The following is a 25,087-nucleotide window of genomic DNA, read 5'->3' as shown; positions in this document are numbered from 1 at the left end:
CTACTCTCTCTTCTTCTCTCTCTCTCTCTCTCTCTCTCTCTCTCTCTCTCTCTCTCTCTGTGTGTTTAGTGGGTATTATATATGGAAGAAGAACCTCATTCCGTTCAGACCAACAGCCAGGAAGGAGGAGGAGGAGGCGGCGGCGGGGACGAGTTCTACGAGGAGATCGAGGCGCCTAAGTTCGTAGACTTCACCACTCCAGATCACTTCTGCCCCGACGACCGTTACTGGTTCTGCATGCGCGTCGGTTCGTCTTTCTTTCCCCCTATTTCGCACGATTCTTGTTATGTTTTCCCTTATTTACTTATCACAAAGTCACAAACTCATGCTTTTCAATTAAACCTTGAAATTTCAAGTTTATGTATGCTTCTGTATTTCAGTGTCACCGTTTAGCTTTTTCTTCTTTATATGGTCGGTTTTGCATTTGATCTAGTTTGAGTTCGATCTGTTTTGAATTTGGGTTGTGAGGTAAATTGAGTAATGATTGTTTAGGATATATATGAAAAAAAGTTACTATAAGATCAGTTATTTGAGGTCAATGTTGAATGGGAATGACCGCAGTGATTATGTGGAGGCCTAATTTTGCGCTTTGTTTGGTTGCTTAGAGAACCTAGGGGTTATACAGTAGTGATTGTTAGGAAATGAAGAAATTAACTGAAAAGATCAGTTTATTTGAGTTGAATCAGTTGACATTGTGTATACAATTCAGAATCAAAGTGATTATAGGCCTAATTAGAATGGGTTTTCTTGGGCATTGATTTTTGACCTGTTTGGATTCATCTTTGTGTTTGATGCTGAATGATATGTTTGGTGATGGTTTGCAGGTTGTGATCAGAAGCATGAAGAAGAATTAGACTCTGAAGCCATATACAAGAACTTTGTTCTTCGGGTGAGTTGTAGCTTTTGGGGTACATTTGAATTGGGATCACATAGATCGGTTTAGTTGGATGTGATGACATTGAGTTTTACAGGTTATGGCAGCAAGAAGTCCGAATGTTAAACTTCGAAAAGCACTAAGCAGGAAGTCGCCAAGGTACATTTGCCAAGCCTATAGTAATCTGATTCCAAGTTCTTTTCTACTGTTATAATTTGGCTCATATGAAATTACTAACATCAGTCAAACTCTTGTTTGTTATGTACTAGTTTGAAATGCCCACTTACTGCTCCTGCAAAATCTTCAAAGCCTAGAGTTTCGAGGTTGGCCTTGATTTCTTCAATCTCTCATAAGATAGTTGATGTCAAAGATAAGGCCAGACCTTTGCATACTAAGATCAGTGCAGCAACCCCAAATGTTAAGGCAAAGCAACCATCTTCTGTAACCAAAGCTCTAACTACCCCAAGGAATAGAAAGCCCATCTCAAATCCAGATACATTTCGAAGTGTTAGGAATCTGAAACCCAAAGATGTTGTGGTGCCAAAGAATAGGGTGGTGGCAAAAGCTTTGGTCTTTTACTCTCCAAAGAAGGCTGTGAAAACCAAGGTTTTATTAGAAAATGGTAGTAATGTGGGAAAACTTTGTTCAGCCATGAAGAAACTTGATATCACAAGTGCAAAGAAACATGTGTCGGGGTATACCAAGCCATTGCCTTTAGATACTCCAAGAAAACAGTTTAGAGGGAGAGAGGTCAAAAGCCGGGTTTTTGATTCATTGCCTTCTAACAAAGATAAGGGGAAGGAAGCAAAGTCCTTGAAGAGGAAGAAGATGGAAAAGGACTTGAGGCAGTGTTGTGATAATGATTCCAGTGATATGGAGATTGATGAAAAATTAAGGAAGGGTTCCTTGGAAGGGTCCTCCAAATCAGTTACTTTGAAGAGTGATAAAGTAAATGGAGATGAGGAGCGTGTAGAAGCTGGAAAAACCTCAGAATCCTCTTCAGATGAGATTCATGAGAATCAAGTTGAAGTGGTATCAGAGACTTCAAAGGCTGAGATTAGCTCCTTGTCAAGTTCTGAAGAGAACTGTGATAAGGAAAAGACCAGCGATAGAAATGGTCATGAAGATAAACCGAAGTTATGTTCAGGGACCGGGAAAACCCTTGTACACACAGAGGAAGATGATAAAGAAAATGCTGGAGCCTCAGATAATACTGAACATGACAATGAGATTATGCACATGGATGATAAAGAAAACTGTATAACCTCTGAAGTTAACAGGTATTGACACAACTTGGTCTTTCAGTTCTTTTTATAAATATGATTTGCTTGGACCTCAACTGTACTGAAATTTTGTCATGTAATTGCAGGGAACAAAAGCTTAATGACCACTCGAAGAGGAAAAATCTTGGTAACCATAGTGCTTCCAAAAACTCACAAAAGGTAGCTTCAACAAAATCCACCACATGATATCTTCCAGTTAATTATCAGTTTCTGTTAAATGTTTCTCCAATCTCTGTTTATTTAATTGTTTAATAATGCCTTTTAAACATAAAAATGATGCAGGTCAGTCAAGTAGCAGAAAAGATTCCCAAAGAAATCTCCACATCAGCTCCCACTTGTGCTCAAGGGGTCAAGTATAGTAAACCAAAACCCACAAATCCGAAGCCGTTTAGGTTCAGAACTGATGTATGTGAAACTTTTTCTTACCAGTTCACTATGAAATAGTGACATTGAGGATATACCAGTAACTGTTGGGGTTTCTTTCAGGAAAGAGGGATGCTTAAGGAAGCAAACTTGGAGAAAAAGGTTCATGCACCTCTGAAGGAAATCACATTAGACACTCTGCCAGAGAAGTCCACAAAAAATCATCAGAATGTGATACAGGTAAGGACTAAGGACTAGGACTGCTTTGTTTTCCATGTCATGATTGAATATAAGTCTGTAAACTAATAACACTTCTTTCTCGATTAGGCAAATAAAACTTGCCTTGGACAAATTGAATACGAGAGTGATAGCCAAAGCTGTGAAAAGAGAAGAATCCGATTAGATCAAAATGTATGTCTATGCTGTCATTGGCAAGATGAAATTTAGTCGTGCGACCTTGAAGCTTCATTAGTTAGAGATTTGACTAAAGGTTGTGTGCTATTTGCAGGGAAAGGTGGGAGCTACTTGCTTGAAGACTTCAAAAGGAGACATAGAACGAAAGTTATCTGAAATGACTCCTCCAAACAGAAGTACTGTTTTGACCAAACAAAAACCACAGAAGGAAAGAACTAAATCACCTATGGTGCAGCCAAGTTTTTCAAGACCAAGAGGGTGAGTGAGTTGAAATTTTCCATCATGATGAATAATTGGTGTGCTTTTGTTGAAACTTGGTCTTGCTAAAATTTTCCATCATGATAAATACATGGTGTGCTCTTGTTGAAACTTGGTCTTACTAAACTTTTCTTGTGCAGGGTTGTTTCAAGTAAAAAGAAGTCTGTGGTTTCGTCCAAGACTCCTTGTCAACTCAGTGTAATAAACGAAAGCATATCAACAGATATAAGACCCAAGAAAGCAGCAAAACCATGCGGTGTTTCTTCAGCAACCAAGGTTCGAACTCCTTCTCGGTCATCATCACGGGGAAGAAGGCCTGCAACCATTCCAAAGGAGCCACACTTTCACACTATGCATGTACCGAAGAGCTGTACAAGGCTGCAGAAGGACAAGGACTTAACTGATGCCCAACAAAACTAAGCTGTTTTTCTTGGTTGCATCTTGTTGTTGTTCAATAATATCATTGAATTATTCTGGCTTGCTTGAATATGTACCGGTTGTTAGGCTTGTAGTAATTTTTTATTTCCTCCATGAAGAGGGCCTTGTTTGTAATGATTTTGTATCTCTCTTTTAAAGAGCATAGTCAATATACTTCATAATTTTCCCCAATTCAATCATAATGATTTACACTAAATTCTTTCAAATTTGCTTGACAAACTATAACTGATGTTTGAGTTGTTACGAAGAAAAACTGTTTGTATTGGCCGATTGGGGTGAATATATACAGTAGAACCTCGGTAATTTAATAACCTCGCTAAAATAATAATTTCTTAGCTATGAAACCACTCCTTAGCTTGCACTATAATCTGCTCCCCTGGACAAACTCTTTCCCCACGCCTACTTGCATATCTATTCTTCCAAAGCATCCAGAAGATAATCCCAAACATAGCCAACTCCTCACCTGAAGCTACCTTGGAAACATGATCAAACAAACTAATGAAATTAGGTTCTCTCCAGTTCTTATGCACCCCTGCAAGGAAACTATGTTTCCAGACCTTCTTAGCATGGACACAGTCCGACAAACAATGGACTGCTCTCACAAGGATCCCCACATCTGAAACAAAATTCATCCACTTTCATGTTTCCTTCTTAAGTTAGAAGTACAAGGTAGGAAATTATGACAAGCACACCACAAAAAGATTTTCACTTTAGGCGCTACTGGTAAACTCCATAATCTATCCCAAACTGTAGTAGTGTTACCTGCATCACTGCTACCTCCCGGGCAACCACTGTAAGTGTCACACAATCGTATCTAGTTGCCTATGACCAGCCAAGGGAATGGATAATAAAGTTCTAATTTCATGAGGCATAAATAGGGACTGGGGCACAGAGACATTCCACATACCAAATTGGTTGAATAGGTCACTTGCCGTCAAATGCAGTTGATCATTATCAACAAGTGAATGAGTCCAGTTTAAAGAAGAAAAAAAAAAATTAAAAAAAGTGAATTTGTTGAGTAGAAACTAAATAATGATCCCGGAGTCTATAAAAACATGGGAATTATTCTGTTTTGAAGCCAACTTAAAGCTCATCAGCATAATAACCGGAAGAAATTGCACTAAACTTAAGAAGGGTTTGGGGTGTATTGGGTGGTGGAACCCTCATCGGGTACACTAAGCAACTGCACACCACACACTAGAAACAATCTACATGCATTGAACTTGAGAAAAACTTTTGGAAACTTGATTCTTGTTGAAATCATGACTCAAGGGCACCACAAGAGAGTAGTAAACCCCTTCTATTAAATCTATTCTAGTTGTCTTCCTATGCTCCAACTTTTATGTGTTTTAGCTTCTCATTTGCAGCCACAAGCTCTGCAGCTATTCCCGGTTCATTAGCAGAATGCCCTGCATCTTGAATCACCTGTTGAGAGCAAAATGATTCAATGATATCATCAAATATAAGCGGAAATGCAACCGAGTTTTATGTGATACATGTAAGCACTTGAAATGCACACGATGCAAGACAAGCTGTAATTGAAACAGTTGGCATGAATAGCTTCTTCACATTATCAGACATGAGCAACCCTATTTGACACACAATTACGTTATTATCTTTTGCTCGTAAGAGAAATAAGTTTAGCCATGCAAGAGTGAAGTTTATATACGCATAGATGCCCACACCGGCCTGTTCTGTATTATATTGTAGCCAGCTAACAGCATTAAAACTGACCTACCTTGAGATCAGCTTCTGGCCATGCTTTATGAAGATCCCACGCCGACATCATGGGACAGCAAACATCATATCGTCCCTGCAAAGTCATTCATTATAAATTTGTTATTTGTCAACTCCAGCAATTATGTAGGATACATAAGCATATATGATTTGAAGTACTTTTAGAGTTTTAGTTCATAAAATGTGCAACAGCTGTTGATTGCAGAATGATCAAGTTTGCTGTAAGATCTCAGTTACTTGCCATCTTTATTGTTTAATACTTGCACTTTACATGATACATTGAATAGTGTATAAAATTATATGGATCTAATCAAGTCGTCTATAGCAATACCTAGAATATGCTACTGTATCACCAGTAACTACCACTTTCAACAGAAAAAAGAAAAAGAAAATACAAAAACACTGCAACTGCAATACATGATTATACTACCAAATATCACCCTTATAGTCTGCATGTGTTAAATGTTTCAAATCGAACGGCAAGCGATTGTCATCCTGGAGTGAAAACAAAAGATATACCTGTACGATTGTAGTTTTTATATGCCTTATCTTTTCGATGTTATCTAACAGGTATGCATCTGAAGGAAAGAATCCTCTGTTCACAAAGTAATGATTTTCAATCCTGGCAAATGCCTGCATGTAGCAAAGAAAATTCGTATGAACTGCATGGGACTTTAAACTATAATTGATTCAAATATGCAATTACTGACATGATCATTAGTAAATCTACCTACCAATGCAAAACTATCATCTTCCCCCCTCTTGATGTTCTCATTATTTGGAAGGAGATGGGCAGTCATCATTTCCCACATGGTCCACGCTCTAGCAGCTGCATACTAAAAAATTCAGAAAGAGTTAAAAATACAATTCATGTAATAGGCTATAGAACCAATCCAAAATCGCAGACCAAACAAATTAGGAGAACTTGTTACAAAAAAAAAAAAAACAATTTAGGAGAATAAGACATGACAGGATTTTTGTTTTTCCGAATTTCTCTCAATAACTAGATAACAATGGAACACCAAAAACTGCCAGTCTACCACCCATGCTTACAAGAAATTCTGAAGCTACTGTTATAGATGGAGCAACCATTAGATTTATCATTTTGCTTTTCTCATAAACTGAAAGTTTAAAAGAAACTAATGTCTGGTAACTATAAATAGCATTCATCTCTTTTTATAGACGAAACTTTTCTACGTAAAGAACTTCATCAATAGGATTCCAAGGGACGGCCTTTTATGCATTGAAGTTCACATTGAGGACACTTTTGATGATATTTCCCATTTAACATTATTAAACTTTACAATTCCTGGTAACATTCACTTACATATGCAAAAGTAAAGTAAGGCATGACTAGTCAGCCATACATTTTAATCACACAACGAAATTGAGAAAAAACATTAATAATACATAAATAGCATAGACTCCAAACAAGGCGAGTCTTACTTGTACTTCCTTATCATCGGAATTTAATCTCTTCCGATAAGCATCAACAAAACTTCCATGCTCATTTTCCGGAATCAGATCACGAAATTGCTCCCAGGCTGCATATTTAAAAATTAGAACATTCAGCACCTATAAAAGATAATCAAATACTTTTACTAGAATAACAAAATATCTTTCTTGCTTATGACTCCAAGAAGTCATTTAGTTTTGCCAACTTTTGATATCTAGCCTTCAACTAAGAAAACAACAACAACAACAAGACTCTGAAATTTCACTCTTTCTGTCAGGTTTTAGCATTTCAACAATCTTCTTTACTTCTTTGACTTCAATATATACAAAGAATTGTGAAATGGAGAATGCTTGAACTTCAGTAGCTATAAAAAGCACATTCAATTTCCCTTTAACTACTTTCCAACAGCAAACTTAAAAGGCATATGATTATCTCAACAGAAAATAAATTGTAACATACCATCAGGGTATATGGCAGCAGCACCACCCTCATAAAACCAATCAATCTCTTTCTTTCTTAAGAGAAAAATCCCTCTCAGGACCATGCCAGTAACCTTATAACAGCAGGACAGGGATAGTCAAAAATATGTTACCATATAGTGAATTTCTAGAAACAAATGGCCTACATCAAGAGATCCCAACAATTAAAATAATGTTACAAGACCAAGCTATGTACCTTATCAGGGTGTGATTGGCTATATGCCAGGGCAAGTGTGCTCCCCCAAGACCCACCAAAAACCTAAATGATCATGGTAAATTATATGTTATTATATCGCTCATGAGTGTTCTTTTTTTCTTTCTTTCTTGGGGACAGAAATGACATCCTAACCTGCCATTCTGGAATTTCCAGGTGTTCTCTGAGCTTTTCAATGTCACCAATCAAATCCCATGTGGTATTTTCTTCCAAGCATGCATGTGGAGTACTTTTCCCTGAACCTCGCTGGAGATCAAGGAAAAAAGTTCCTGGTAAGAACAATAAGGGTAGTCAAATGGATTTAATGACTTAGCATGAAGGTTGAAGAAGTAACCTGATCAAATAGGATGATTCTGTAGAACTCAGGATCAAAGAATCTTCGATTATTTGGGGAAGTTCCACCTCCTGGACCTCCATGGAGAAATATAACAGGCTGCATCATAAAGAACATAAGAAGAATGAACATAACATCACAATTCTGATGAATTTTTTTTGCTGAGGTTCTGCATCTTTTGCCAACCATTTAGTGAGTTCTTCTTAAGAGTGCAGAATAAATATTCCAGTTCTAACTCTAAACTAAAGCAGAGTTGACAAACAATACTTGACCAAATCAAACGTTCACTTCTACTCCTAAAAGCTTGAACTGAGATTTTCTATATCCTTAAACAGTGTACTAGATGACTCTATAATTGACCAAATCAAATGAAGTTCCTTTCGTAGAAGGAGAAAAGATGGGATTAGCAACAGCCACTTCTTTGTAAAAGAGAAGTCAAGTCTTTAAACTAGAGGCTTTTAGTTCAAACAAAAGTCTCCATTGTAGTGAGAGTCGGTCAGCATTCAGCAATACATAACTAAATCAGAGTCAATCTTAGTACAATGTCTTTAGGACTTCAAGGTCTACAATAAAGTACCTAAATCCTACAGTTCAGGCAAAGGAGAATGAGATTCAGATAAATAAAGCGCGTCTCGTCTTTTAACATTCAGTTCCTCTACAGTTCCTACTACACTAAACCTGTTCGATTTCTTAACATTTTATCACTCGAATCCCACCACTCTCACCCACCTGCATCAACCATCCTACAGTTTAATCTACTATAGTTCAGCCTTAAATGCAATATAACCTACATTGATAGGAATTCAACAATTTCGAAATCGAAGATTTCAGACGCACTAAGAATGAAGCAAGATAGAAAATTCAAAAATAGTGAAGGGAAGAGGTACTGACATGGCCGGTGGGATATCCAGACTGCTCCCAATAGATGGAGTGGATATCGGAGACCTTGAGAGAGCCGGAGCTGTAAGGCTCTATGCTCGGATACAGGCTTCTGTTGAACTCCGGCAATTCCTTCTCCGATTCCATCGAATCTCGCAGCTTCGTCTCACTCCTGCAACCGCGTACAACCAAATTACTCTTGCCTGCAATGAGAGTCGAACAGAGTTAGTTCCTATCGGAATCAAATTCAATTCTAGAGAGAGAGAGAGAGAGACCTGAGGCAGTGAGCTTGGTGGAGAAGGAGAAGGAGGTGGAAGATGAGAGTGTGGAGATTAAGGGAAGGAGGGAGGGGCAAGAAGAAGAAATGGAAATTGGGGAGAATCCCAAGGTCAGTAACCTCGTCATCGCCCCTTTTGGTTATAAGGAATCATCACTCCAGATTAAAAAGGTAATTTCATTCATCATCAACAAACTTTCAAAAATTAAAAACTAAAATTTAGAATAAGGTACAAAAAGGAATCTGATTAATATTGAAGGGAAATGAAATTAGGATAAGATGGAATCTCAAGGTTAGATAAAGTTGAACTAATATAGCATGATTTGGTTCAGTGACATAAGTTTTATTTTCGTAAATGAAAAATTTCGAGTTCGACTAACACAAGATAGATAGATTAATTGTTGAAATTGGACTAAAAATGGCTATCATTTGAGCCATAATATATAATCATATATACAGCATGTATGACAACATGACAAACTTTATGGTGAAGGGTCAAATTGATCCGCCATGAAGATTAATCAAGCTAGTCCAAGACATTAGAAGGTTGGTAACTAGTTTTGATTTCATTAATTTTATCTATGTTTTTCGTGAAGCTAATTTTGTAGCTAATGCTATTGCTAATCTTAGTCATTTTACTGGTTTTAATTTGTGTTGGAATAATATGATTCCTAATGAGGCTTCTAGAGTCTTGTTATTTGATATTGTAAACTTTGGATGACTTAGAGACTTTGTTCTATAAAGTTTGTTTCTTCTTAAAAAAAAACATGACAAACTTTAAAATTCAAAAATATGTATATTTTGATTCAAATAACTTATTTTATACCGTTCAAACGGAGTGACAAATTAATAATTTTACGAGTCTGCAATGTGTGAAAAAGCAGAAGTTCATAGTCAAGTTTATGACTAAATTAGCATTAGTGATTGAGACATCAGAACGTTTCTTAACGTATTAAAAGTAGTGGAATGACTACTGTAGTAATGTTGACTAACCCATTATTGATACTTTTCTCTGGTCGTCTTTTTGCATTGTTGAAAAAGTTGTGCATTTGATAGGCTCTCTCTTTTTCTCAACTTCAATCCACTAACTATGATTGTCTCAGCTCTTCATATTTTCTTCTACCGTCTTGCCTTTGTGAGCCTTTTCTGATACCCAGACTAAGAGAGTAAGAGGTACACCGACATGTTGAACATCAAGTACTTATAGTTATGTACAATACATATGATTACTTCATTAGCCAGATGCTACTTATGTGTGATGAAACATATTAGTAAGCTGAAAGGTATGTTATTCATACAGCCAATCAATCTGATGAGGATGTTTTTTCTACTAGAAATGATTGCATTATTGCAATTATATTACAAATTAAACCCCTCTCAGTGAGCAGCAAAAACAAAAACTATGTATTTCTGCTTACATCTAACTGATACAGCTCCTCCCAAACTTTATAGTCAGGAGCTTCTTTCCTCTCAACTAGCTTTCTTTCTGTCTTGGTGACCAATATGACTAATCTTACCCCAAAGCAAAAAGGCACAAACCACCAACTGCAACTACTCTACATTTTTCAGTAGTGGAATTTCTGCTCCATTTTCGGGTTACTTTCACCTTCCTTGGTGATGCTTATGCTGGTGAGCTGACAAGGTTGTGCCTCTTCCAGCATTTGAACCACCATTCTCATCGAGGGTCTTAGCACCGGAACCCTAGCGGTGCAGCGAATTGCAATGCTCAAAACGTTGAGGGCGTCTTCTTTTAGAGCCTCTTCGATGCTCGAGTCCACCGATTCAAGCTCAGTATCTTTGCAAGTTATTTTACTGCAAACCCAGCTCACTATGTCCTTGTTCTCCCCAAACTCAGGCTCCACTGGCCTCTTTCCTGTCACCAACTCCATCAAGACCACCCCAAAGCTATACACATCACTCTTCTCATTCACCTTGTACGTATATGCATATTCTGAACCACCAAAACATCAAGAAGTACAATCATTTCAGTCTCATAAGTTTATTTGACATGTAATGTTGCGACTAAGCTAGACTATCAATCTAAACTACAAATCTAAATAAGAACAAAGATACTAATAGAATTAGAATTTACCAGGAGCTATGTAGCCATGTGTCCCAGCAATGACATGAGTCATTTCACCACCAGCCTGCACAATCTTGGCAAGCCCAAAATCAGCAATTCTAGGCTTCCAATCTCCATCTAGCAGAATATTACTAGACTTCACATCTCTATGTATAACAGGTCTGTGACTACCATGGTGGAGATACTCCAATCCTCTTGCAGCCCCAAAAGCAATCTCATACCTCACTTCCCACCCCATCTTGGCCTTCTTATTCATGTGCAGCTGATCCCATAAGCTCCCATTAGGAAAGTACTCGTAAACCAGCAGCTTGCTGTCCTCACTACTTATGCTGCAGTATAGCTTCACCACATTCACATGCCTCAATGAGCTGAGTGTGGCCACCTCGGCATCATACTCCGATGAGCTTGTTTTAGGCTTCTTCAAAATGGAAGTAGTGCTTCGATAAGTTTTCTGGTTAGCGGAGTCTGCTGGGGTCCAGATGTGCTTCACAGCAAGTGCTTTCCCATCTCTCAGTTGTACTTTGTACACATTTCCTGACCCTCCTTTGCCAATCAAGTTTTCAGCTTTGATTGACTCTAGGATTTCATTCTCTGTGAAGCTTAACACATGGTACTGCTTCATAGTCCATGAATTACTCTTCAATGGTTGATCAAGATCACTCCTCCTTAGCTTCCATAGCAAGAACACACCAAGCAAAATAAGCAGAAGAAGTACTCCAGCAATAAAAGAAGATAAAAATATCCTTGGGTGACTAGGAGAGTTCGAATTTGAAGAACAAGGCCGCAAATTCTTCATGGTTTGGCTGCACAAACCAGGATTTCCAGCAAAGCTTTCATTAAAAGCTGCAATGGATAGTGACTGGGGCACACGGCCAGACAACTGGTTGTTTGTAAGATCAAGAAGGCTGAGTTTGAGAGATGACAAAGTTGCAGGAACTTCACTAGAAAGCTGGTTTCCAGATAAGTTCAAGGAGTTCAAGTTAGGCAATGAGCCAAGACTTGGTGGGATTTGGCCAGAGAGAATGTTATGGGCAAGGTTGATTTCAGAAATCCTAACACATGAGCCTAGTGAGTCCGGTATGGCACCAGACAACATATTATGCTCTAAATGAAGACTACCTAATTTCTTCAAGTTCCCAATTGTTAATGGAATTTGACCCTCAAATTGGTTCTCACTAAGCTGAATTGTAACCAATGATGTAGCTTCAGACAAAGCAGCAGGCAGTTCACCCGAAAATCGATTATTATTTAACAGTAATAATGACAGAGAATTAGCCTTACCAACATCTGAAGCGAGGGGACCTTCAAATTGATTCATGGAGAGATCAAGAATAGTAACATTTGGCAAGCTCCAAATCCCAGCAGGGACAGTACCCGAAAGTGAATTGTTATTCACACGTAACCGGACCAAAGACTTGCAATCTGCATAGGATTCAGGAATCCCACCTGTGAAATTGTTCTGCAGCAGAAGAATATCAATCATTCTATCATTCTTGCACATCCCAGGGGGTATAGGACCAGTCAAATAGTTCTCTGAAACATCAATGTACTCCATGCCAGACCAAGAACCAAGCTTCTGAGGAAGAGAGCCAGTGAGCTTGTTGGTGTAAAGGGAGAGCTCAACAAGGTTCTTGAACTCTCCAAACTCTTCCGGGACTTCGCCGACTAATTGATTCCCAAACAGGTGCAGAGACACAAGCCCTGTCAAGGACTTGAGCTCAGAGAGATCACCCTCAAGCTTGTTACTTGAAGCATCAAAGTTCCTGAGGCTTATGAGGTTGCCAAACCCAACTGGGATTTTCCCACTCAGAGAATTACCATAAAGCTCAAGCTGCCAAAGCTTGTTGAGATTTATAATACTCTGAGGAATTTCACCAACCAATTGGTTATCAGCAAGCTCCAGATTCTTAAGCAGAGTCAGGTTTCCAATACCATTTGGGATTTCACCTGTGATGCTACAGTTTGAGAGGTAAAGCCAGTAAAGCTTGTCAAGCTTTGACAACTCCGTTGTAATCGGACTTTGATCGAATACATTATCACCAAGGCTCAAAAAAGCCAACTCCGTCAGATTCTCAAGTGACTTCCATGGAAAAAGCCCTGAAACCCCACTAGCATTCAGACTCAGCAGCCTCAACTGACTCAAAGAACCCAACTCAGGCACTTCTCCAGTGAAAGAATTCTTACCCAAATCAAGTTCCTGCAAATTAGTACACTTTTTCAAATCCTTTGTTAGGCTTCCGTGTAGAAAATTTGAACCAAAAGAGAGCTTTTTGAGTTCAGGAAGGGAACATAATGCGTCGAAAGGAAGAGAGCCAGAGAGGTTCTGCTGAGAAAGATTGATTTCTGAGACGAGCTCATTTGAGTTGCAGACAATCCCAGTGAAGTTGCACGTGGGAGTTTCTTGGTTCCATGAACTGAACAGAGTTGGGTTTGAAGTTTCAAGTGAGGCTTTGATCTTCAAGAGTTGGTCGAGCTCGTATGATGTGGAGGGAGAGAGTGAGGAGAGGAAGAGGAGAGAGAGAAGGAGAACCGGAGGGAGTTGCCGTTGCCGGAGGAACGACATGCCGTCCGGTGAAGGGGGTTATGCTTTAAGGTTGTGGCGCCAGTTTTTTGGTTACGGTGAAGTTGGAATGGTACTGGAAAGGTGGCTTGGAAGTTGGAAATGACTTCACATTGGTGAGAGAGGTGGTGTTCACGTGTGCATAGTGGAGAGGGAGAAAGGAAGAGAATTTGGAGACGACGCTAAGGTTGGAGCTTGGAAGCATGGGATTCATAAAGGGATCGGATTCCATTAGTTTAGTCCGATTTAGTCCAAGTTCGTATCAATCATCTGGTAAGTAATGACAACGACATTCAAAATCAAGTATCAAATTTTTTCTTTTTGTTCGAAAATTATTTGATAAGAAATTTTAAATACACACCCCTAATATCTTAATACACACATCTATTATTTTATGTTTCTATTGAGATTTTATAGGTAAGCTAAATGACCAAAATAAACATTTATTATTAAAAAAAAAATACGCGCTAGAAGTGTTATTTTCAACATCTTCTACCCTAAAATCGTCGAAAGCACGTATTTTCCCCTAACCCCAACTCTTCTCCACAATTCATTTGGGTTGTCTTTTTTTTTCTTCTTCTTCTTCTTCTTTTTATTTTTATTTTTATTTTTTATTTGTATCAGCTTTAGTTTGATCTTGCAGATCATGTTGTCAAGTATTGCATCTTTATCATGACATGTTTTATCGAATAACTAGCTATCTATGTTTAATAACTACTGTACTTCTACAGTTCTACTAGCTTGTGAATTTTGAAAACTTGTATTGGTGATTTGTAGTTGGGATATAACAATAATCATTTGATTATAAATTGAACGGTGATAACTAAAAATTTCTAGCAAAAATTAGATGAAATAATATGTAAAAAGATGTACCAAATAGTAAATATATATTAATTATATTAAATAATAGAATATTTCATAAATTAAGGGCATTTTAGGTAGTTTGGGATGTGTATTAAGTATAATACTGAAATAAAAAACTTGATAGATGGTGTATTAAGTAAGAGGTGTGTATTAAGATATTAGAGGTGTGTATTTAAAATTTCTCTTATTTGATGTGGTCATCTACATCGCACTACATGTATATATACTAATACCATTAACAAAATTAAAACCCAAACAAATAGTCTCATGTGTTTCCAACCAAGGAGATAAGAACATTATGTCGAAAAATATGTACTCTTATTATTAGCGTTTAATTTGATTGGATCAAAAATAAAATTGAAAAGAAAGAATTAATTAGAGTTTCCAATCTTCATTCGATATTCTCATACGACGATTTGAGCACTTACACCTTAAATCTTAGTGAGTAGAATCCACTCCCAAACTATCGAATCTTTCTATTCTAAGACCAACTTAGTGATTACTTGTCGAGCACTTTGAGAACAATTACAAAAAATCTGACATTTGAGACATCATGAATCTAACAATCACCATAATAAGAAAATTAAGAGACTTCACGATCCAGATTTAAATAGTAAAACGATGTAGTTCAAGATGAAAAATGATAATAAGATAAAAGGGTACATATAGAATTTACTTTGTTCTTATTAGCAACTTATCACACACATTAGAATTCGTCCATCTCATAAATTTTGTTATTGTTATCACTTATGAGGCCCTATTTTCCGCAATATTACTTCCATCACCAAAATCTCTATGATTTTGGTGTTTCCTATGTTCGTGTTCAATTTTCTTGTTGTTAAGATCACTATAATTAAGGTGGCCGGCCTCAAATGTTATGTGCTCATCTTTATATATGTCCGTGATCAAACACCCCAAATGATATCTCACATTATTTGGCTAACTACCAACAAAACAAAGATACTATTGATGTTGCTGAAGGTTCCCGGCAGGCTCCACCGTCCACGTCGAGTAGTCGCACTCGAAAGAGTGAGGTCGGCGGCGTCATAGTGAGACTTGGATTTCTAAATGCGCACAGACTTTAGCATACTTAAATGCCATGCGTAGACTAAAACGTGCATGTTCTAGCCGCCAGGGTTGACGGAGCTATTCATCTTCCATGTGATCAGGTCCAGCTCTCTTATCTATCTATTAATTTTCTGGAAATTGCTTTGAAGGTGTGTATATATGTGAGGGTTAATTTGGTGGCATGCAAAGTTTTCTCCCTGAATAGAGTTTCCATGATTTTGACTGCCTAAATTAATGGGGGAATACTAATCTTACATGCTCGATCGGGAATGATAAAAACAAACAATACACGATCGAGCATGTATTCTTGGCGTGTGATTTTCTCTCTAGCTACTATGTTTAGGAGTCCCGTCATTTTGACTGCGTCGACAATGATATGCAAAAGGTAGACAGCCTTAGACTAGAAGGCATGCATGAGTGCATGACACATATCGATCATGCAGTGATGAAGATCGAAGTCGGTAAGAGTAAGACTAATTAAGGAAGAAGTGAGCACTGTGCTAAAGAAGACTAGTGAAGCTTAGAGTCGAAGACAGACCAAACTGGTGGGGATCGGAAGAGGGACATGCATGGTCATCACGTATACACATAAACGAGAAAGAAAAACAGAAAGCTAGGTCTTCGATCACATCACTCATACACAAATAATTCATTGCATATTTACATGCATGCAGCCTTGCTTAATTACCACCCCACTCATCACATGCTGCTCGTGTAAGATCGTTTTTACTAGCTTCTTTTTTGATTGATTTGCAGGAACCTTTGGTGTCTTCTTAAACTCGATGCTTGTTACATACTTTTCTTTTCTCCTTTCTGCCTAGCTAGCTAGCTTTCGATTAAGAAACTCAATTAATTGATTTATAAACAGATCCATCTAGCTAGTCAAAAAATATTTAAGGCACACGTAGATGATTCTCCAAAGCACTAGCTTGAGCTCACTAGAAAGTTTGCCAAGGGTTTTGGTCAGGATTATTTTCTACGAGGGATATCAACTGTTATCAACTTCTGTAGAATATTAACTTGACCTCTCGTTTAAAGGAGAACAAACTTTAGAGCTCAAGATTTTAAATACCCATAAAGAAGATGGAGGTAAACAACCCAAGGGTTCTGACCCTCTACCAGGACATGATGAAGACGCGTATGTGAATCCGGCTTAGCTGCGACCTAAATAAACCCTACAAAGTTGGAGTAAATTGTCAAAATTATAAATGTCGAACTTAAAAACAACCATAATTTCAAACCTAACACGATCTTATCACATGATTAAGTAAGAATTCAGTAAAAAAAAAATTACGAGTTGCTAGTAGAAATTAACAATATTGATGATCTCTTTCTTGATAAAATGCGATTGTAGAAGTACAAGATATGAAAGTAAAATAAATAAATAAATAAATAAATCAAAACACAGTAGTGTACTTCGTTTCCCTCTCCTTTATAGAGAAGGAGAAACACACTAGCTGGGGTCAGAAGGTAACAAATAGGCAGCGCAGGATCCGAGACAGTCCCATTGTCCAATATTTTGGGAGAGCTATGCCACGTCACCATATCACTCCACTCCAACAGGTCTGCATAGGGCTGGGCATAAAACCCGACCAAGAAAAAAAAACTGGCAAAATCGATCCAACCTGACCGGTCTAGGCCGGGCTTTTTTTCGGTCTTTGTTTGTTTTTCTACCGGTTCGGTCCGGGCCTAGTAAGTATCGGTCCGGGCCCGGTCCTTAAAAGTTAGAAATCCCTAAAGCCCGAAGGCCTGACTTATGTATGTATACATAATTATTGCTAGTTTAAGAGGTTCTACAGTAGTAATATATGCCTTACTACACCGGATTCCTAGTCTAATATTTTAAGGGACTAAAAAGCCAAACCACTATTCTCCTATCTTCCTTTTCAAACCCATTCCGAACTAATAATGATGATAGTGATTCTCCAGTAGTAATATAGGCTCCATTCTCTCTCTGTCATTCTCTCATATCTCTCTCACATGATAGTGATGACACCCCAATTCTCTGACTCAACCCCACGCTCCTCCGCCAATTACCAATATTACATCCACCCCCGACGTCAGCGACTCGTCGTCGAGGACGATATTAGGTGGAGCAACGACTTCGCCGCCGAATCGAACCACCACCACCACAACGATCACAACAACAACAACAACAACTCTACCCCTCCCTCCTCCGCATCCTCAATCCTCGCCGGTGAGATCAAGTAAGGATTTGGTGGTGATTTAAATAAGGTTTGTAAACTGTGGGATCTGGGTTTGGTGGTGATTGAAATCAGATTTGGGGGTGTTTGTAATGATTCTGCGCCTGGCTGGTAGTGAGATTAGATAAGGGACCGAAGGCCCGAGGGACCGGCCGGTTTTAGGTCGGTCCGGTCTTCTGTCGGTCTAAGCTTTTTTTACGTTAAAGCCCGACCCGGACTTCGTACACCAGTCTTTGTCCCAGTCCTTGTCAAAATACTACCGGTCTAGGACCATGCCTAGCCCTAAGTCTGCATCAAACTTAGGCAAATGTGAGTTCCTATGAAGGTCTTAGAAGGGTCCTAGAGGGGGGGGGGGGGTGAATAGGCCTTTATTACTTTTTCGTCCAATTCCGCTCAGAGGGATAACAAATATTAAGGTATCATTGTAACAGGGAGACGTAGTAATAAATAAAAGAACAAGTACTGGAAAGTAAAAGAAATAACCCCAGTACGTTTTTTATTCGCAGAAACCCTGCATCAGAGAGAAAAACTACGTGCCCCTAACTCTTGAGGGACAAACCTTTCCACTATGTAAAACTCACTTCTTATAAGATTATAGTCTAAGGATACAACGACGATTTGCAATCATGCCTAGTCTACCCACTAGTCTAGATCTATCTCTCTTGTTTCTGAGTGACTCACCTCACTCCTCACAAGATAATAATCTAGGGATACAACAACAACTTGCTATCCTGCCTGGTCTACCTACCTTTCTTGTCTCTCAAGTGTTTACATATGAAGGTATAAGAAGAAGTTTTAACTCAAAACCCAGCTAACGCCTTTAACTGATTCTTCTTGAACACTTTTCAAAATAATCAACTTAGAACTCAGCTATCCTAATGAGAGAGATTCTTTAAACCTCAGCTAACGCCTTTAACTGACTCTCTAGAACTCGGCTCTCCTCGATCAACTGATCTTTCTTGAATACTTCTGGGGTTGCTGAACTACCAACACTCATGGTATGCATAATGCTTATGGGTTTTATGAAAAGAGTTTTTGCTCTTGCTCTAAGATTTACAATCATCAAGGGAAGACTTAGAGACAAATGAACAATGCAAGGTAAAACCTAGACCTAGTTAAAACAATGTAGAAAACTACATTTTGACAACTAATGAGCAAAAAGAGACTTGCTTCATATATATAGGCAAAGTACAAGCTAAAAGAGAACATGCACGTTTACCAAAATGAGAGGCAACTTTTGGACTTTAGTCCTTGGCCAAACTCAAAAAGTGAGAGGACCATAGGGACAAACAAAAGGCTCTAAGAGAGTAAAGGCAAACATAATTCTCTTATATGATAATGGTCCAATAAGAAAGAAACAAAAGGCTTTGTGAATGAAAGAGACACAACAAAACCTCTTCCTATATAAGGATGCATAGGCTAGCTGATAGCTTAGACGGTGCATCACATGGGTCAGTTGTTGACTTGGTTTGTGTATCACAAAACCTAGCTGGACCCTTAAGGCTCAAGTCATGTGGTCACAAGTTGGTTTGCCACACCACCCTAGACTAACTTGGAGCTCAAGCAGGAATAAACAAATGTTTTGCTAAAAGTGATTTGAAATTCAAACACTTAAAAACTGAAACAAATACATTTGAATATGCACATGGTCAGACTCAATAGATAGGATAAATACAGCAGGGGTATCCATCTAATCTGGATGGCAAACAGAGCTGCCATCCTGAATGAATGTGATGCACATGCATGAACGTACATGAGATAAAACAAAGAGCCAGCTAATATATTAGTTTGTGTATCACAAACCTAGCTGGAACCTCTAACCTCTAGTCATGTGGTCACTGGTTGGAAACACTACATAACCCTAGACTGACTTGAAGCACCAAGGTAACGACAAATGTTTTGCTAAAGGGGATTTGAATTCAAACAGGGGAATTCAAACTAATGATACACAAATAGCAAAAGCATTTAGACATGCATACATATAGACCTAATAGATTAGGACATATACACCAGGAGGTATCATCCGATCTAGGATGACAAGCAAAGCTGTCATTCTCAATGAAAAGCATGAGATGCATATGCATGAACTACCTGATGCACATGAGATCTTGGCAGGTCTTCATTCTTCACTTGTGATATCCTTACCATCAGGATATGTAGAATTCTCAGTGAAAAGCATCAGATGCATATGCATCAGTTACCTAGGACACATGTGATCTTGTCAAGTCTTCATTTTTCACTTGTGATATCCTTACCATCAAGATATATAAAATAGCTTGTGTCCTGTGTTTTGATCATAAAAGGATAGCCAACAATCCTTATACCAACATCCTAATTCAAATTGTGAGAACCACCACATTCTGTAATGGGATAGGATAAGAGTTCACAGCAATTTTTAGTTTCCACACAAATCAAAAATCATTCTTTCCATTTATCTCTCTGTTTTTATCTACATGAAAATCCTGAATTTATATAATTATTAGGATAATTATTATTCATCATCCATTACATGTAGCACAAGCTTGTGACTTATTATACCTTTGCACTCCAGACCCTCACACTTTCCCTTGTCTGAAGCAAGAAAGAGATAATGTCGTCCAGCGTCGAAATGAATCAACGCATTGCAAGGCTCTTAGCTCATCTCTACCCTCCAAATATGCAGGTTTCCTTTGTTAAAGTTACTGTATTCATGAAGAATACGTTTTCGAATTCATTGACGAAGCAGCAGTTAACTAGCATAATTTATGATTAAGGTCATATTGAGTCTGTTTCATGCTAAATGTTTGCTGCTTATTTGAAGGTGGAGGACAGCAGTTCTGCTGTGAGAAGAGCTGATTGCAGAGCCAAAGGAGGAGCACCTGGTTTTAAAGTGCCTATTTTGGGTGCTGCTGGAGGCATCGGACAACCCCTTGCAATGCTTATGAAAATGAATCCACTGGTCTCAGTTCTTCATCTCCGTCAATTCCCCAGCGTCACAGCTGATATTAGTTACATGGACACCCGTGCTGTGGTAAATTCATACTTCATCAACTCTAATTTTCAATCCCGTTTGGATAGACACGTGTGTCCCTGAAGAATGCTTCTATTGCGCACTTGTGATTCTCCTCTGATGGAAAGTGAAGCTTAAGTTATGAACGAATACCAACAGTTAGATTACAGAGCTGATTTAGTGAAGTTCTTAAGTTTAGTCCTAACGCCACTCTTATGTGTAATTGTTGAAGAGAGGAAATGAGTTGGGATTAGACAAGGGATGATCTTTTCAAGATCAATGCTGGAGTTGTTAAAACTCTTTGTGAAGGAATTGCAAGGTGTCAACTTGATCAGTAATCCAGTGAACTCTACAGTTCCTATAGCAGCTGAGGTTTTCAAGAAAGCTGGTACTTATGATCCAAAGCGACCGCTAGCGCTAGGAGTTACATTGCTTGGTGTCGTGAGGGAAAACACTTCCGTTGTAAGCATCCATCAATGAACATTCATCTGCAGTTCAGCACTCATGGTTTCCGTTATTATCTTACCCGTACTTAGACGCAGGCTGAAGACTTTATCCTAGAGAAGTTGCTGTTCCCGTTGTGGGAGGCCATGGTTCCAGAGTTTGGTTACATCTTTCGGCATTGTCAGCATCCTTTGTTGTTATCAAATGGTAAACTGGTTGCAGTATAGTAACAGCGATTGCGAGATTCTATGTAGCTAAAGAAGATCGAGGGGGACAACTAATTAGCTAAATTCGTCTTCGATATTTCCTAAACCCATATATTCTTCTTAATTGTAGGCCGAACGCGACAATGACAAGCAGCCCACAACCACTGCAAAAGGTCGAACATGTGGAGTGCACAAGCAACCCACACCAGCACAAGCAACCAACCCTCTCTCTCTCTAGAGACCGCTGGTCGGCAAATCCGGATATTATAGTCTAATCTCACAAACTTAATATAATAGAAAAAGATCCATGACAAGCATAATAAAAAACTCAATCACACCAACCAAAGCATATCACAATCATCAGAGAGCTAAAGGAAAGTCCCATTAAAACAAGTTAGCAGAGTAAAAAAGTTACCACCTGTTATTCACACCTTTATAAATAGTAAGTAAATTGAGGGTTAGGTCATATCTATCTCACAATCTCCTCCTGAATAGAATTTTACAGTGATAGCTTCCATGGCATTCAACTGCAGCTGCTTCCTCCCTCCCAAGACGATGGTCCCAGGCGGCTCCAAACCCTAGGGAAGGAAGGGATATCAGCCCAACAAGTGTGACAAGGCCACCGTGAAGTTCCTCCGTCAGCTTTTTCCGTACTATGGGGAATCGCAGCCGTCGCCCCATTATTAAAGAAAATCTCATACTGTGCTTTTGGTGGTGGCCCTGGTGGGTCTGGCTCCAGCCATCTACATGAAACAAGGCCACCACCAAAAGCACAGTATGAGATTTTCTTTAATAATGGGGCGACGGCTGCAATTCCCCATAGTACGGAAAAAGCGACGGAGGAACTTCACGGTGGCCTTGTCACACTTGTTGGGCTGATATCTCTTTCTTCCCTTGGGTTTGGAGCCGCCGGGGACCATCGTCTTGGGAGGGAGGAAGCAGCTGCAGTTCAATGCCATGGAAGCTCTTGATCACTGTAAAATTCGATTCAGGAGGAGATTGTGAGATAGATTTGACCTAACCCCCAATTTACTTACTATTTATAAAGGGGTGAATAACATAACAGGAAGGCAGAGTGGTAACTATTTTACTCCTTTTTTTTCTTTTTAACTGCTAACTTGTTTTAACGGGCTTCATTTCCACTTTTCCAGAAAAGGGCTACTTTATTTGTCTTAGTAATAAGTTGCACATTTTTGATATAATGTGAACAATAAACAACGTACCTAGAATCTAAACATTTTCACCTTCCCATTTCTGAGATCGTTGTTGCTCTTTGGCTAGGACTGTAAACCTTTTCGACACCATTCCCAAATATTTCTGAAATCTTCTTCACAAGCTTCGGAACCTTTAAAATGAGACTCCAGCTTCACAATCTTCAAAGGACAAGGCAATAGCAGGACCATTTCAAGTTGACAGAAATGGAACAAATGAAAATGTGTGAGCAGCTAATTGATACGGGTGACATGATCATAGAACACGGCTCAAGAGGCAACTCCACAGATATACTGCTTGATCCTGCAAAGAAAAAAATAAGGAACAAAGTTAACCTCATTATCACGGCATGATTGAGAGTATGAGGAGCAAAAACAAGGGACCCACTGGACACAATAAATTCCCCCAGGTAAGATACATTGCTACATTACAGATGGGGGAATATCAACAATTCCCAACCCCCCCCCAAGGTTTATAGCTCAGACAATGAATATAAAAAAGAAATGCTGCCATCAAGAATATGCGTTCCCTTTTTCTATAATCATACAGACTCCATGCTAACTGTCCTATGAGCATATATGTATCGAAGCTGCATTTACATTGCGAAAAAGTTCAAAGTCAGAAATGATACTTGACATTCTAAAGATGTATCAATATTGGCCTTTTTCTGTCTGCTGCCCGCCCCTTCGAACATGCTTTTTCATGTGGAAAATTCGTCTTCCTTTCAGCAACAACTATTTGTCAAAACAAGCAAGTCGATACCATGTCTGCAATGAGAAAATACCAAGTTACTGATAAATGCTGCTAGATAGTATTAAACGCGACCAAAGCTCTATGCTCATTCATTCTTCATATTCTTTTATTTTTGGACAAAAGGTCATTAATCACGTGATGTTGGAAAAAAACAATGAAAATTGTGTACGGTCACACATGATGTTATATCAACAAAAGATATTCATAAGAAATGAAGAGTTAACAGAATAATACCAGAAGAATACAGCAAAATGACACCAGAAAAATAACTTATCAACAACCCTGGTGCATACAGCAGTAGAGTCCTTTTGATTAAGGGGGCTGCAACTAAATAATATCAGCACATTTCTGGAGTAGAACATATGTCGATTGGCATCACAGCATTGTAAGGCAATGACACAAGCTCTCCTGTCCGATTGAAATACACGGCACAGTCAACATTCCAACGGACTTAAGGAACATACACCCCCCTAGACAAGTGAAACCATATTAACTTAACAAAAATGTTTAATGATTCAACAATACTAGGACTTACTGAACAGAACAATGGCATCTTAAATTACAAAAGAACCTAGGGGTACGCTACCTATCAGGGGACTTTGGCCCTTATCCCAGTTGTGCATGCACCGTCTTCACCTCTGTCAAATCAAGTCTGATCAAGCTTTGTCCTCTGTCCCTCTGTATCATCTCTAAATGTCTAGGAAAAGCCTGAGAAAAGGAAATTGTGCTAATCAGCCTCTTTTAACAATATTAGTAGATAATCAATTCGATTAAAAACCACGAGAAAAGCTCTCCAATCTCCATCGTGAGTAAATACAAAAAAGAATGATCAGTCTAAATTCTGAAGAAACGGATTAATCTATTGAGTTGCCCTCCTGGAAATAAGTTTCATACCCTAACATAATACCTTATTCTTCAATCTATAACATTCATCCAGCCATTACATACCACGTCTTCCCTAACCGACAATACTGCAAGCAAAAATTTTTTATCTAAAATTTTCTATGAGTTTGTACAGAAAACAAATAACTTGACCCAGAGTAGCAACAGATAGAAACCTTAAAGTTCTTGACAACTAATAATACTTCTAAAGTCTTAATCTAATCACAGGTGTGTGATCTTTATCAACCAATATATTCAGATTTAGGCATGAGTTTGTACAAAAGATCAACTAATGATACCTCAACAAACAAGAGTACAGTAAGATGAATATTTGTATGATAGATGTACACAGGATTTAGACATGTGTTTACTGAAAAACCTATTTAAATTGAACTCCTGCAACTTTCCTACATAAAATAATTTACTCTTAATACCCTCTTTTACATTCTACTCCAATCTATAATGACCATTACAGACATTAGTTGCCAATTTATATGAGTTAGTAAACAAAGCAAATAATTTGACCCAACTTTGGAAAAATAAGAAAGAAACATTACTAATAATTTATATATACAATGCTGATCAGGTGCGGACGTCCGCACCAAATCCGCACCAAAGTTTTGGTGCGGATTTCCATTTTTACACCACTTTTCGATCGAATTTCCTCATCTCCACCGTCTAGATAATATTGTGTAGATCATCTCTGCAAAATTTCAGCCAATTTGGTGATCATTAAGGCCCTCAAACTCGAAAAACAAATGGACGGACTGAATTCTGTCCGGTTGTGTTCATACCAGAAAAACTCGAGTTTGAGGA

At 38.5% G+C, this 25,087-nt stretch overlaps 4 protein-coding genes and 1 non-coding gene across 5 annotated transcripts; 2 read left to right on the top strand and 3 right to left on the bottom strand.

Annotated features, from left to right (window-relative positions):
• Positions 1-81: 81 nt before the first annotated feature.
• Positions 82-3,612, top strand: LOC101313093. The gene is made up of 10 exons (XM_004292020.1): positions 82-247; positions 825-889; positions 972-1,033; positions 1,144-2,154; positions 2,244-2,316; positions 2,440-2,562; positions 2,644-2,760; positions 2,848-2,931; positions 3,029-3,192; positions 3,333-3,612. The coding sequence occupies exons 1-10, from the start codon at positions 82-84 to the stop codon at positions 3,610-3,612; spliced, it is 2,145 nt and encodes a 714-aa protein (XP_004292068.1).
• Positions 3,613-4,641: 1,029 nt separating this feature from the next.
• On the bottom strand, positions 4,642-9,197 carry LOC101311425 (proline iminopeptidase-like). Its single transcript, XM_004289665.1, has 11 exons — positions 9,005-9,197; positions 8,742-8,932; positions 7,851-7,949; positions 7,652-7,762; positions 7,499-7,561; positions 7,283-7,376; positions 6,814-6,911; positions 6,102-6,203; positions 5,887-6,000; positions 5,369-5,443; positions 4,642-5,055 (listed from the first exon to the last, which is right to left on the bottom strand). The coding sequence occupies exons 1-11, from the start codon at positions 9,132-9,134 to the stop codon at positions 4,957-4,959; spliced, it is 1,176 nt and encodes a 391-aa protein (XP_004289713.1). The 5' UTR covers positions 9,135-9,197; the 3' UTR covers positions 4,642-4,956.
• A 1,106-nt stretch (positions 9,198-10,303) lies between these two features.
• LOC101312802 (receptor-like protein kinase HAIKU2-like) lies at positions 10,304-13,652 on the bottom strand. Its single transcript, XM_004292019.1, has 2 exons — positions 11,099-13,652; positions 10,304-10,957 (listed from the first exon to the last, which is right to left on the bottom strand). Exons 1-2 carry the CDS (start codon positions 13,650-13,652, stop codon positions 10,572-10,574), a joined length of 2,940 nt encoding a protein of 979 aa, XP_004292067.1. The 3' UTR covers positions 10,304-10,571.
• A 6,723-nt stretch (positions 13,653-20,375) lies between these two features.
• On the top strand, positions 20,376-22,395 carry LOC101312517 (malate dehydrogenase, glyoxysomal-like). The gene is made up of 4 exons (XM_004292018.1): positions 20,376-20,447; positions 20,586-20,795; positions 21,084-21,162; positions 22,094-22,395. Exons 1-4 carry the CDS (start codon positions 20,376-20,378, stop codon positions 22,393-22,395), a joined length of 663 nt encoding a protein of 220 aa, XP_004292066.1.
• Positions 22,396-22,526: 131 nt separating this feature from the next.
• On the bottom strand, positions 22,527-24,105 carry LOC101311233. Its single transcript, XR_183885.1, has 4 exons — positions 23,976-24,105; positions 23,624-23,859; positions 23,273-23,403; positions 22,527-22,939 (listed from the first exon to the last, which is right to left on the bottom strand). It is a non-coding gene; the product is annotated as an uncharacterized LOC101311233 (transcript).
• Between the last annotated feature and the right edge of the window lie 982 nt (positions 24,106-25,087).

Source organism: Fragaria vesca, linkage group LG2, assembly GCF_000184155.1.
Source record: "Fragaria vesca subsp. vesca linkage group LG2, FraVesHawaii_1.0, whole genome shotgun sequence".
Taxonomy (NCBI): domain Eukaryota; kingdom Viridiplantae; phylum Streptophyta; class Magnoliopsida; order Rosales; family Rosaceae; genus Fragaria; species Fragaria vesca.
The sequence above is the reverse complement of the archived record's forward strand: the minus strand, read 5'-3'. Positions and strand labels throughout refer to the sequence as shown.